Below are 14,649 nucleotides of genomic sequence, written 5' to 3' on the forward strand. Positions count from 1 at the left end.
AGAGCGATTAAATCAAAACATGTAACCATGCCATGTCGTTACAATACTGTGGATGTCACTTATGTGTGGAGGAAATCGTAGTACCGACCATTGACAAGTTGCTGTCAAAGTTTCCCATATGTGACATTCATGTATATGCGCACACCATATTAGTGGAAGAGCACAGTGGTCTTCAGCGAACGTTACACTGCGCAAATGTCAGCGAACGTTACACTGCGCAAATGGCCACAGGAGCGACGTCCACAGCTTATCGTCACCAGTGCCGCACAAACCGTGAGAGAGGGCAAATCTACAAATTCTACCAAGACCATGATGCCAGAGGACTAAATGTGAATAACAAAAGTAGCATTTATCAAACTGCAAGTCTTTAATCAATCAAATAATGTCTAGGAAATTCGGATGGATTACTTGAGATAAGAAGGAAAAAAATGACATCAACAATTACACAAAACAGCACAGGGTCGGCTGTAACTTCCTGTCTGTAGGTTTGATTGTCACTTAGCTAAAGACACTGGTTACCACTAAGCGTATTAAACTGACAGCCGTCGTGTAAGTGAAAATGTTTTCTACACAGACTTGAATTATCACCAGGTTGGTAACAGAAAATTGTAATTAGGTACAATTCTTCACGTTGCTCACGTGTGCTATATGTTTACTCCATCTTATAACCAGTATATGTGAAATATACGTTATATATGTTAGAAATTGAGTGGAATACATTCACGAAGGCCTTTTACAGCCAGTGAACAACATAAAATCTTTTACCACAATGCTTGACTTAGTTGACTAAAGAAGGAAAGATATCTAATTTCTAAGTGCATTATAGGCCAGCATGTTTGAGCATTCTACACAGTGCAGAACCCGCGCTCCCAACCATCCGATACCTGGGGTCACGACCTCGAGAAGATCACGAAATGAAGGACGTGTTGAGGACAATTGTCGACCCGTGACGCATCGTATTTCCGCGTCTTCTCTTAACATTCTACTTGTGTGTAGTGAAATACAACCCTTATTACACCAAACACATCATCTAAATGCAAATTTGCAATGTAGTGCTGCAGGTATTCCTCTAGGGAAAAGCCAGTTTTGCACAACATGTTCCTTTATATGTAACATGGTGTGGTAAATTGGAACTTTTCTTGATACAAACTTTACTAAATCAGGACATTATGTAATGGGCATTTCAAGAGGCTGTTTTTCTGTTAGAGAGGTCTAAATCCACAACACTGTGAATGTATTGTACTCTTCCGGGATCAGTTAGCTCAAGGACCTGCCACTGCAGTGTAATGAAATCACGCCATTTGCACAAGTAACAAGTACCTTGTTACAACTGTCAGTGAACTGAATCTGGAAGTCCGTGAGGTGTCGTATCGGCTAAAGGAGCAGCACGTGTTGATTCAGGCGGGTTGAAATCAACTCAACTCAGCAGAAAACATCTAGATTTACATTGTGGTCTCCGTGGTAACTTGGACGATCTGCTCAGTCATGACGACTGTGTACTTCTTGTTTTGTACCCTGCTTGTCCCTGTGTTGGTCCTCATTACAGGTAATTATCACAGTATCAGCAATACCTAACAGCTCTTCTGTACCCTGCTTGCCCCTCTGTCGGTCCTCATTACAGGTAATTATCACCGCATCAGCAATACCTGACAGTTCTTCTTTAGCCTGCTTGTCCCTCTGCCGGTCCTCATTACAGGTAATTATCACAGCATCAGCAACACCTGACAGTTCTTCTGTACCCTACTTGGCTTTCTGCTGCCCCTGATTACAGGTAATTATCACAGCATCAGCAATACCTGACAGTTCTTCTGTACCCTGCTTGTCCCTCTGTTGGTCCTCATTACTGGTAATTATCACAGCATCGGCAATACTTGACAGCTCTTCTGTCCCCTGCTTGTCCCTCTGCTGGTCCTCATTACAGGTAATTATCACAGCATCAGCAATACTTGACAGTTCTTCTGTACCCTGCTTGTCCCTCTGCCGGTCCTCATTACAGGTAATTATCACAGCATCAGCAATAGCTGACAATCTTCTGTACCCTGATTGTCCCTCTGCTGGTCCTCATTACAGGTAATTATCACAGCATCAGCAATACACTTTCTTTCATAAATAAATAGATAAATCAAAATGTATACACACAATATAGTGCATCCAGTCTCCGGCCGGGTTTCTCCGGTTTGCCCCCCTCCCCCAACCACTACCACCACATCCCACCTTCTATGTTTTGGAACACCTGGTCTGCTCTCTTTAGCCAATATACATGTAACTTCAGCAGGAATATTTAACTTCTTTCTTCTCACATGGTTGGACCATCTAATGAACAACATACTCATATCTTTACTTTTCAAAAAAGCTGGGAACGAAAAGTAAAATTCTACTTCAAAGCTACTATGTCCCAAAAATGAGAAAAAAATGAGGGTGAGCGAAATATTCGAGTACCGGTACGGCCAAAAACACCAATCAAATAACAAAATCAAATGGTGCATTCACTGTGCTTGAGTCGTAATGGCAGTTAATTTAGTGTGCTTTAGTCGTATGGGAAGTGCATTCAGTGTGCTTTGCTCGTATGGGTAGTGTATTAATAGTGCTATACTCGGCAGATTGTGTGACATATTTTTTTGGCTAAATCCTGAATCTTCCTATGAATTCGACAAATCGAGCTCATGTATTGGAGCAGTTTCAATTTCTACAATGCCAGATTTGCCCAGGAACAGGTTTAGACCGCGATGTTTATACAGGTGACATATAAGACAACCTAAGACGGCGAGCCTATAACATAAAGCTTACCGTGATGAATGTAAAATTTAGCTGTTTTGTCCGAGAAACGTCGTATCAAGTATACAAGTGTATAAAGTGTCTAAAGCATTACTAGGATGATTGAGAGGGATTTAATTTCATACAGCAATGTTTGTTCCGCATTTGGAAAATGCCATTTATAGTAAGTTGAAAGAAGACATCAGCCTACCGTATATTCAGATGTCACAGGAAACATGGTCCCGTTTTATTATAATGGTTATACATATATTTGTATTACATCTGATAGATCTTTTTCTTTAAATACTCATTAGCTTAGGGCTCACTCTTTTTTCAAGAACAAGTGTATTCGCCAATCTAAAGGAATGCGGACTCTATTTCTCAAGATTCCACGAATTGTGCCCGAGACGGTTTTGTCACTCGTGGTTACCATATGCAGCATATTTCAGAGAAGATTACAGCATAAAGTAAAGATCAGCAAACGTCAAAACAGATTGAGCAACCTCACTCTGCTGAATAGTGAACATGAACTTCTACGTCCAGTATCATTGACAAATTTACTCATGTTAAATCCAGAACACGTAAATTGTAAATTTAGTTTTGTTACTCATGACAATTGGTACATGTACCTATACTGCTACTAAGCACGTAATACTATTACTACATTTTCAGATATATAAGTCGTATTTTCTGGCTATATATATATTAAATGACAAAAAATCATTTACTTTACTGTACAGGTAAATATTTATAGTTTCATGTGAGTATTTTTTCATGTGAGTGTTGTAAGGCGGTATTGGATTTAATAAGAGTATTGCCATCAATTGTCGTGACTTGATGGGCTAGCGTCGCGTTACATCCAGAGTTTGCTTGCGATTATATGCAGTTTCAATGACCCCTCCTTTCGAATGTTGTTAAGAGGGTGTGCTGTGGCTCTATTTTTAAAACCAAGCTTTCACATGACTATCACGAGGCACTTGAAAACAAGACGCCTCGTGTGCCATATAGGGATGGGACATGTGTCGTGTTACATGAACTTCCTATACGTCCAGCGATCAGCGTCGAAGCACATATGTAACTGGCTTTAAATCCTACTATTAACACCACTCGTGTGCTCTTCGGACTTCTTTTATCGTCGGTTTATTCTCGGTTTATTCATGGATTTACCAAGCTTTGTTTACCAATGTTAAACATATTACACATTTGTTAAACTTTTTATGGATGTAATGTATATTCTCAGTTTATTTTCGGATTTACCTCTGACATCTTACTTACACTTGACATATGCCCGGATTCAGCAGTTGACGATAATTACTGCTAACCTTGCTCTGTGACTGGCAATTTTCTTTGTATTCAAAGATTTAACTACGGATTTTATTTTGACCATTTTAATTCCCTCAAAAAATAGCATGGCCACTCTAGAAACATTCACTCCAATGTCTGGCATTTTGGTTTCACTATTTGGAATACTTAGTCACAAATCGGCAGAAACCAAAACCTCGCCCTAAATCTACAAAACTTTTCATAATCGGGTAGGTGTTCTCCATGTTTGCGTTACTAATGGCTGCAATGCAAATGTATTATCGACAGTTGATCTGGTTGTTTTCATTGTCTTGTTTTTTTTTTCTCCTTGAGTCATGGCGGATGACATTCGATACACACAAGTCATGGTAACGAAAATGTTAGTCCTTATCAGCAAGCAGTGTCGGTTCAAGGAGACGGCAATCACCATTATTCTCTTGTATTACAATAGCAATCGGAATCCAGCTGAGAGCTTTGTCGTTGGACGTTTTCAAGAAAGGGAGATGCTAAACTCTTTAAACGAAGAAAATGTCTTCTTTACGTTACTTCCTACTACTATCTGTTTATTTTGACCAGACTTCGACGTGGATGCTTGTACGGCCCTTCAAACGCCATGTAAGTACACCCTAATACTTCAATTTACACTTACACCTGTAGCTGTTAATCAAGTGAAAATCCTGGCGTTTGTTACAAATTCTTGTTCTAAGGAAACAGCATAGTTTATAGAACCCAAGAATAATTGCGATTTGGGTGTTAATGGAATAGTAGGGTGTTCAGGGAGAGAGAGAGACGGGGGCAGAGAGGGGAAGAGAGAGAGGGACGGGGACAGAGAGGGGGAAGAGGGAGGAGAGAGAGAGGGTGGGGAGAGAGGGGGGGTAGGGGAGGGTAGGGGAGGGACGCTTATGTTTATTTATTTTATTTGGTCGCTGTTTTACGCCGTACTCAAGATAATTTCCATTACACGACGGTGGCCAGCATTATCAAGGTGGATTTTAAAAAAACGAGTAGCGTTGAGGAAAACCCACGACCATCCGCAGTTTGCTGGAAGACCTCCCCACCTACGACCTGAGAGGAGGCCAGCATGGGCTTGACTTGAACTCACAGCGATCGAATTGGTGAGAGGATTCTGTGCCATTCTTCTGCGTCAGCATGTTCACCACTAGGGATATTGCTGAGTGGCTTGTATGACACGAATGCTAAAAGAGCATCGCAGTGACGCAGTGGCTTTTAATATCCTGTTTGCCACAGTCGTTAAGTATAGGATACAGGATTCGTTCCAGAGCGACAAGGGTCGGTATCTAAGATTTTTTTTTTTTTTTTTTTTTGATTGGTGTTTTACGCCGTACTCAAGAATATTTCACTTATACGACGGCGGCCAGCATTATGGTGGGTGGAAACCGGGCAGAACCCGGGGGAAACCCACGACCATCCGCAGGTAGCTGGCAGACCTTCCCACATACGGGCGGAGAGAAAGCCAGCATGAGCTGGACTTGAACTCACAGCCACCGCATTGGTGAGAGACTCCTGGGTCATTACGCTGCGCTAGCGCGCTAACCAACTGAGCCACGGAGGCCCCCTCGGTATCTAAGACATTTCATTACTATTGTGACATGCCCAATAGAGGCCAGTCAACCTGGACCTAAGGTTTGCAGTCAGCTGTTCAATCCTGCCTTTGCCAAGACTATTTGCGCCCAGAAATGGTAGCGTATTTCTTATTCATCACAAGATAAGAGTGGTCAATTCAGCGTGGACCTAAGTCGCCTCAGGGACCAAAAATATATCACATTAGTAGATCCTGTTTCAAAGTGAATATCCCATGTAAATGATCAAAACTAAGAATCAAGTCTATATGCTTATCAACATGGCTCTACTGCGCATGTTACCTTTTGTCCCAAACATCATTCGACGTACATACATACGGCTTAATTTAAGAACGATCAGTTGCTAACGAATCTCTATTTTTTGTTATCTTCTACAGCTGTGGTTTTCTGCTACAACACAACCGCCCGTTTCAGTCAAAGTGGCTACACATCAACCAGAGGGTTGCCAGAAAGTACAGGGTCATGCTCATGTCGCATAAAAACAGAAGGTCCTGCGATCAAACTCCGAATCAGCCTGAATGTGGAGTCAGCCAACACCACGTCCTGTCAGTCAGGACAAAATGTCAAAATTCGACCTTCTTTTGGAATCGGCTCGATGTTATCCCAATGTTTTCCCTACACGATCATTTATTTATTTGTCTCATCCACGAATACAATACACCTGGGATACACGAACCCTGCTCGTTTGAGCTCTAGGTTATGTATCAGGTATCAGGTGGTAGAAGGTAGGTATGTATGTATGTATGTATATATGTATATATATATATATATATATCGAATGGCTATTTATTCAGTATATGTATTTATGCATTATATATATATATATATATATATATATATATATATATATATATATATATATATATATATATATATATATATATATATATACCCAGAGTAGCCCATAAAATTACATCCTTCAAAACAGCATCTATACAGTCTTTTCAAGTTTTGGAAAACACCATGGAGTCATCTGTAGAAATCGCACAGCATCGTTGCTATTCAATTCGACCCATTTAAGAAATATATAACAGGTCTTCGATCAACACAATATCATCATAAAATTCGACACAAATGAGATATTTAAACGAAGTCAACTACATTTAGCCCACAAATGACATCTGCATGGTTTCGTGTATCTAATTTCGCCGTTAACTAAGTAGACTTTGAGCTACACGCGCAGTCCTTGTTTTATTTTTTAGATCAAACTTGGTACACTCTTAAACAAAGTCCAAATTAGTTCCGGAAAACTTTGTGATATCTGGCGTTATACCTGACGACTGACATACAGTTCAGAGTATTTCAAAAGTCATGAATACGGCAACAGAGACGTGAGATCCGTGAATTCTGATCGGCTGTTTCCGGTATGACATGCGCTCAGCGCAATTTGGTTTAAGTTAATCGGACTTGTTACAGCTGGAATAACTTTTCCTGTAAAATAGCCATCTAATTCAAAGAAACATCAAGCGTTTTTCATATGCCTTCTTGCGTTTTGCCTTAAAACAGTACACATATCATTATTTTTCCTGGGAAATATCCATAATTGTTTTTAACATTCTAAATTATTTTAATTGCGATTAAAACGATGAATAATGCTCTAAGTGGTACTGTTACCAGCAAACAATATGTACCATATTACAGGCTCAGGAGAAGTTGTAATGGATTGTGATGGAGACCCATTACCCACAAGCACACAGATAACAACGTTAACTGCCTCGCGTGTTTCATCTACCACTGTGACACCCGTCGTAACCTCCAAGACGCCATCCACATTGTCAGGTACAACCACTACAGCTATAACATTACCCTCATCATCTTCAGCGCCGCCAAGACTCCTGACGCCGATGACAATACCATTGCGTCCAACCACGACCCAGTCGCGTTCAATCACTGCTCTCTCGCCTTTAACCACTTTACTGCCTCATTCACAGACGACGCTCTTGCGTCCAACCACAACGCCTTCGGTAAGTGCGATGTCAACATTTAAGGTATTTTCAACGGACATTACGTCCACACAAGTATTTGCCACGTCTTCTGGCAAAACAACCGATTCCACCACTTTTATTCCAATAACCTCTGAATCCCTGACGTCTCCAGTGACGACAACAGTTGGAACAATCACTGCCAGATCTTCGAGTTCAAATACTGACAGAACGGCAACAACAAGGACTTCAAGTACACCAGAAATAAACGTTACCGTACCCAATATGACGCGGCACACTAAAGACGGACAGACAGCAGTTCAGACAACCGAACAAGGACCAACAACCAGCGATCCATTGTCTCACGACATCAAAGGTAATGTCACTGAGCCACCACATCGAATGGCTATTTATTCCGTGTATGTATTTATGCATTTGGCAGGTAACTCTCACTGTATTCCAGAATATCAATAAATATTTGTTTAAGGCGTCAACTTTTATGGTATCTTCAACGGACATTACGTCCACAAAAGTACTTGCCACGTCTTCTGGCAAAACAACCGATTCCACCACTTTTATTCCAGTAACCTCTGAATCCCTGACGTCTCCAGTGACGACAACAATTGGAGCAATCACTGCCAGATCTTCGAGTTCAAATACTGACAGAACGGCAACAACAAGGAGTTCGAGTACACCAGAAATAAACGTTACCGTACCCAATATGACACGGCACACTAAAGACGGACAGACAGCAGTTCAGACAACCGAACAAGGACCAACAACCAGCGGTCCACTGTCTCACGACATCAAAGGTAATGTCACTGAGCCACCACATCGAATGGCTATTTATTCCGTGTATGTATTTATGCATTTGGCAGGTAATTCTCACTGTATTCGAGAACATCAATAAATATTTGTTTTAAGGCGTCAACTTTTATGGTATCTTCAACGGACATTGCGTCCACACAAGTATTTGCCACATCTTCTGGTAAAACAACCGATTCCACCACTTTTATTCCAGTAACCTCTGAATCCCTGACGTCTCCAGTGACGACAACAGTTGGAGCAATCACTGCCAGATCTTCGAGTTCAAATACTGACAGAACGGCAACAACAAGGAGTTCAAGTACACCAGAAATAAACGTTACCGTACCCAATACGACGCGGCACACTAAAGACGGACAGACAGCAGTTCAGACAACCGAACAAGGACCAACAACCAGCGGTCCACTGTCTCACGACATCAAAGGTAATGTCACTGAGCCACCACATCGAATGGCTATTTATTCAGTATATGTATTTATGCATTTGGCATGTAATTCTCACTGTATTCCAGAATATCAATAAAGAAATCGTTTACCGATGAAGCCTGTGCCACTTTATTGGGGGTCTCCTCAGAATATCTCGCTTGTACAATGGTGGTGACATTTGCGGACAACAGACACCGAATATGCAGGGCCCTAGGCAGCAACCATTGCCACCTCCCTTGGCCAGGTTGCCTGTCAAACTTCGGAACAGAACAGTTACCGTCAAACTAACGAAATCCACCTCTTCATTCATTGAGTCCTGTTATCTTCCGACTGAAGCCGTTATCAAAGGTTATCAGTAATGGAGGACACCTAACAACAGCTACAATCGGTGCAATCCTAGCATTACAACCTTTTCGAATCCGGTTTGCATATATACCCGTTTTCACTTTACAACGGGTAAGTTTAGTGGGACATCGTGTAAAGTATGCGGTAAAGCATATTAAAAGTCAGGCCCAAGGATCATGACGTCGTCTTAAAGCAGACTTTCTCTCAACTTAGTGGTATCATTTTTGAGCTTACATGTTTGAGCTAAACCGCTATTTCTAAGTTTTGTCCTGAAAGTCCGTGACAATTCTCAAATTAAAATTAATACGGTCATTCTAATGAACAACTGTTTTGAAATTAAGAATAAGTCGTAGACAGCTCCAAGGGACGAGACACCCTAAATTGAATAAATTACTTCTCTGTCAAGTCCAACGGGAAGTGATTCTCGAAAAATACTATCGAACTCTATTTAAGTGTGGTAAAGATGTTGCTTAAGAAAGACACTTCTACTTACGCAACACCCACATGTTCATTGATGCATCAGTCCTGCAAAGATTACCGTTATACCCAAACTGACACACCTTTCTCTGTTTCAGTTGGTATAATCGCGGGATCTCTGCTGGGGGTTATCTTCATTGTTGCGGTGGTCGCCTTTCTGATTTCACGGTAAGTCGTCATAGAAGAGAAACTGTGTTAAAATTAGATTTACCTGTTTTCAAGAAAAAAGTAAACACAGATAAGAGGGTTTCTGTTTTTTGACAGGTCATGAATTTTCAGCAAATAAAACCTTCTCAGAGCTGAAGGTAAGTCTCATACGTGTATGCTCAACCATGAAAAACTCTTGCCGTGGCATCTTGAGTGAACCTCATGTAGTCGTGGAACCAAATACGATGTTTATAATATAAGCGATATTCCAGTTTGTGGTGAGACACACTTTTCTCGCAAATACGATTATACAAATTTGAATGGATACATAATGCAATTAAGCGGTTACTGACAAGTCGATCGTTAACACACACCAATACCGTACATGCGTTTTACATGACATGCACGTGAATCTATCGGGGTGCATTTTGTAACATCCCAAGTATTTTGTGGACGAAATTGCGATTAAAACCTCTCTGTATCCAATTTCCTTTCACCAATGTCTCAGTGTTATTAATAAAATGTTTATCTAATTTAACAAAGATACCGATTATTAATAGCTGTGTCTCATTTCTATAGAATATACTTTATAATTAGAAATTTACTTTAATAAGCCAATGGCATTACTTCCACGTAAATCATCCCGTTTCCTTCGCCGCTAGAACATTCGCTTTGCATGTCACATAATACATACGACAGAACAAGCTGCATGATGACTATCTCGGTTGTCTTAGTCCAAGCTCTAATCTACACTCTGGTCTAAACGATACTTAAGATATACGTTGCCATGGCAATTCGGTCGAGTGTAATGTTACGACTGCTTTAAGAAACCGGGTCCAACCAGGGGTCAGTTGCAAAACGCTTACCTTGCATTATGTGCAGTGTAACTTTTCTTAAGCGCCAGGTGTATGTAAGACTATCACATGTTACCTATAACGTTCTAGGCGTGCTTTTAAATACAAATCCCATGGTTTTTATTAAGATTTCTGTATTTTGATTTTATGTCAGTCACATAGGCTTTTTTGATAAGAACAGAGAAACGAACTTACGCATAAGGAGGGAATTACTGCAATGTTATGTACATGAACAACACTAACAAAGAGTAAATTGCTTCAGTACTACATACATGTACCACACTAGCAAAGAGTAAATAGCTCCAGTGCTACGTAGATGTACCACTCTAACAACATGTGAATTGCTGCAGTGCTACGTACATGTACCACACTATGATAGAATTGCTCCAGTACTACGTACATGTACCACACTAACAAAGAGTGAATTGCACCAGTGCTACGTGCATGTACCATTCTAACGTGTAAATTGCTGCAGTGCTACGTACATGTACCACACTAACAAAGAGTGAATTGCTCCCGTGCTACGTACATGTACCACACTAACAAGGTGTGAATTGCTGTAGTGCTATGTACCACACTAATAAAACAAAAGCATAACCCAAATAAGACAACCCATACAGAATTTTTTAAACGTTACCCCAAAATACAAAAAAATCTTGGTTTGTCCTTAACGGAATAAATGGTCGAAGTCTCTAAACAACTTTTCATCAGATATGCTGTTTTCAGTCTTTGACACGATGTAAATCCAAGGTCACTGCTATTTAAAGATATCAATGAGAAGCATATTTAAAGGAGCCATTAACATGGCAAATACATTCACCGTAATTCACACGAGGTAAATATGTGATACGAGTTCTTTCAGCAGTATTTCAGCGGTAAAATGCACGACAATATAAAACCAACATATGGATGCAAGGCGATACAAAACACTAAATGATTAAATGACTCAATTCTCGTGCAGATGGAAGCAAAGACGTCGCTACGAGGAGGTCGTAAAACGCCAGTTGAAGTCCTATGACGAGACGGCTGTGGAGAGTCTCGAGGTTTGTACACATCCGGATGTAAATCGGGCGGAATCCCAGACATCGACGGAGTCCCCAACATCAAAGGAAAGATCCCAGCAACAGGAAGACAAATATGCAGTGTAAGAGGAAAATCGGTGAGAACACAAAAACTGTTCTCAGGCAGTAGGTCCTGGAATCATCCTGCTGACCTTCTTGGATCATTCCTGGGACTTCCAAAAACTGTTGTATACCTAGGTGTCATACCATAATTTAACATAATTAACACCTGTGTTATCAAGACTCATGTGTTATCATATGTACAACACCAAAACTAACTGTTCATTGTTAATGTGTAAAAACGGTATACCGGAGATTTTTTTTGAAAATAATTCATGTTCGCTAATCAAATTAACATTTCTCAATTAACCAAGAACAGCTCAAATATTTGCCTTTCTGTAAATATCAGACTTCTATCTGTATTATGCACAAAGAACTCGTGCAAGGCAGCTTCCAATTGAGCAAGATAATGTACAGGTGGACCCCTGGCTTGCACACGTCGACCATCTGGCCCAATTCGAAGCTGTCTTGCACGAGGAATGGCAGCGATTTCCCCTTCAGATTATCAGGAGGATGACAGGTAGTGATGAGAAGGGTTCAGGCTGTCATCCAAGCTCACGGCGGATACACCCGATGCTGACGTAAAATGATTTAAGAGATATCAAATGACATTTTTATTGAGGAATTTCAACCACTTCTTCAACACTACTCACTCCAGAACCATACTTGTGCAGTCATATTTTCACACCAAAACGAGTGATGACAGAAATGCCTGTGTGCTACTATTAAAACACACGATTCACAACCAATCACTTTGGTTCATTGATAAAAGATAACTTTTTGGGCTATCCTCAGCAAAATAGCAAAAATATACCTGAATCAGCGCTGATCAATTTTTACCAAAAATCTCCAGTATATAGTCTCCTTAAACCTTTAGTTCAAATTCTATATGCAAGTGATCCTCTAATTTTAATACAACTATTTCTGTATCCCCACAAATATTACTATATCTGCACTATTTAATTATCTCTTCAGATGACAAATTCAAAAATTTTAGAAAATGACACTGGACCGCTGTGGTTTGCAAAGCGCCAGGAAACAGGATAAAATTCAGTATCAAACAAGCAGAGATGGGGCAACTTATAAATATTACATTACATGGCAGAACAAGCGATTTGATACTCGTGTGAGAGAGAAAATATATTAAAACTTCAAATAAAAAAGAAAAATCACGTTAAATAGTGATGTGAAAAACATTTTCTATTCAAAAAAAATTCATACAACAATGGACAAGTTTTCAACAATTGTAATTTTTACTTTTTCTATTAACAATGACCACATTAGTTTGCAATTGCAGATACTTTTAAAACTATTTACAAAGTAGCAAGCACTTATTTATGGACGGAGCTTCTGTAACATCTATATGACATGTACAGGGTACAGCTATAGCTTTACAATATACTGTAACATCAATATGACCTGTACATGTACAGGGTACAGCTATAGCTTTACAATGTGCTGTAACATCCATATGACATGTACATGTACAGGGTACAGCTATAGCTCTACAATGTGCTGTAACATCCATATGACATGTACATGTACAGGGTACAGCTATAGCTTTACAATGTGCTGTAACATCCATATGACATGTACATGTACAGGGTACAGCTATAGCTCTACAATGTGCTGTAACATCCATATGACATGTACACGTATGGGGTACAGCTATAGCTTTACAATATGCTGTAACATCCATATGACATGTAAAGGGTACATCTATAGCTTTATAATGGGCTGTAACATCCATTTGACATGTACATGTACAGGGTACAGCTATAGCTTTACAATATGCTGTAACATCCATATGACATGTAAAGGGTACATCTATAGCTTTATAATGGGCTGTAACATCCATTTGACATGTACAAGGTACAGCTATAGCTTTACAATACACTGTAACATCCATATGACATGTGCATGTACAGGGTACAGCTATAGCTTTACAATATGCTGTAACATCCATATGACATGTAAAGGGTACATCTATAGCTTTATAATGGGCTGTAACATCCATTTGACATGTACAAGGTACAGCTATAGCTTTACAATATACTGTAACATCAATATGACATGTACATGTACAGTGTACAGCTATAGCTTTACAATATGCTGTAACATCCATATGACATGTACAGGGTACATCTATAGCTTTACAATGGGCTGTAACATCCATTTGACATGTACATGTACAGGGTACAGCTATAGCTTTACAATGTGCTGTAACATCAATATGACCTGTACATGTACAGGGTACAGCTATAGCTTTACAATGTGCTGTAACATCCATATGATATGTACAGGGTACATCTATAGCTTTACAATGGGCTGTAACATCCATTTGACATGTACATGCACGGGGTACAGCTATATCTTTACAATATGCTGTAACATCCATATGATATGTACATGTACAGGGTACAGCTATAGCTTTACAATGTGCTGTAACATCCATATGACATTTACATGTACAGGGTACAGCTATAGCTTTACAATGTGCTGTAACATCCAAATGACATGTACATGTACAGAGTACAGCTATAGCTTTACAATGGGCTGTAACATCAATATGACATGTACATGTACAGGGTACAGCTATAGCTTTACAATGTGCTGTAACATCCATATGACATGTACATGTACAGGGTACAGCTATAGCTTTACAATGTGCTGTAACATCCATATGACATGTACATGTACAGGGTACAGCTATAGCTTTACAATGTGCTGTAACATCCATATGACATTTACATGTACAGGGTACAGCTATAGCTTTACAATGTGCTGTAACATCCAAATGACATGTACATGTACAGAGTACAGCTATAGCTTTACAATGCGCTGTAACATCAATATGACATGTACATGTACAGGGT

The 14,649-nt window shown here is 39.9% G+C and overlaps 1 protein-coding gene across 1 annotated transcript; it reads left to right on the forward strand.

The window, feature by feature from the left end:
- The first annotated feature begins 6,316 nt into the window (after positions 1 to 6,316).
- Positions 6,317 to 13,133, forward strand: LOC135465810 (uncharacterized). Its single transcript, XM_064743158.1, has 6 exons — positions 6,317 to 6,382; positions 7,299 to 7,955; positions 8,164 to 8,391; positions 8,628 to 8,828; positions 9,750 to 9,819; positions 11,614 to 13,133. The coding sequence occupies exons 2-6, from the start codon at positions 7,316 to 7,318 to the stop codon at positions 11,798 to 11,800; spliced, it is 1,326 nt and encodes a 441-aa protein (XP_064599228.1). The 5' UTR covers positions 6,317 to 6,382; positions 7,299 to 7,315; the 3' UTR covers positions 11,801 to 13,133.
- Positions 13,134 to 14,649: the final 1,516 nt, after the last annotated feature.

The sequence above is a fragment of the Liolophura sinensis genome, chromosome 5 (genome assembly GCF_032854445.1).
Source record: "Liolophura sinensis isolate JHLJ2023 chromosome 5, CUHK_Ljap_v2, whole genome shotgun sequence".
Taxonomy (NCBI): Eukaryota; Metazoa; Mollusca; class Polyplacophora; order Chitonida; family Chitonidae; genus Liolophura; species Liolophura sinensis.

Excerpts from the sequence above, each read along its gene's own strand:
- LOC135465810 (XM_064743158.1), top strand. The coding sequence starts at position 7,316 with ATGGATTGTGATGGAGACCCATTACCCACAAGCACACAGATAACAACG. Across the intron at positions 8,392-8,627 it reads ACTGTCTCACGACATCAAAG|TGACGACAACAGTTGGAGCA; the intron begins GTAATGTCACTG and ends TGACGTCTCCAG. Across the intron at positions 9,820-11,613 it reads GTCGCCTTTCTGATTTCACG|ATGGAAGCAAAGACGTCGCT; the intron begins GTAAGTCGTCAT and ends ATTCTCGTGCAG.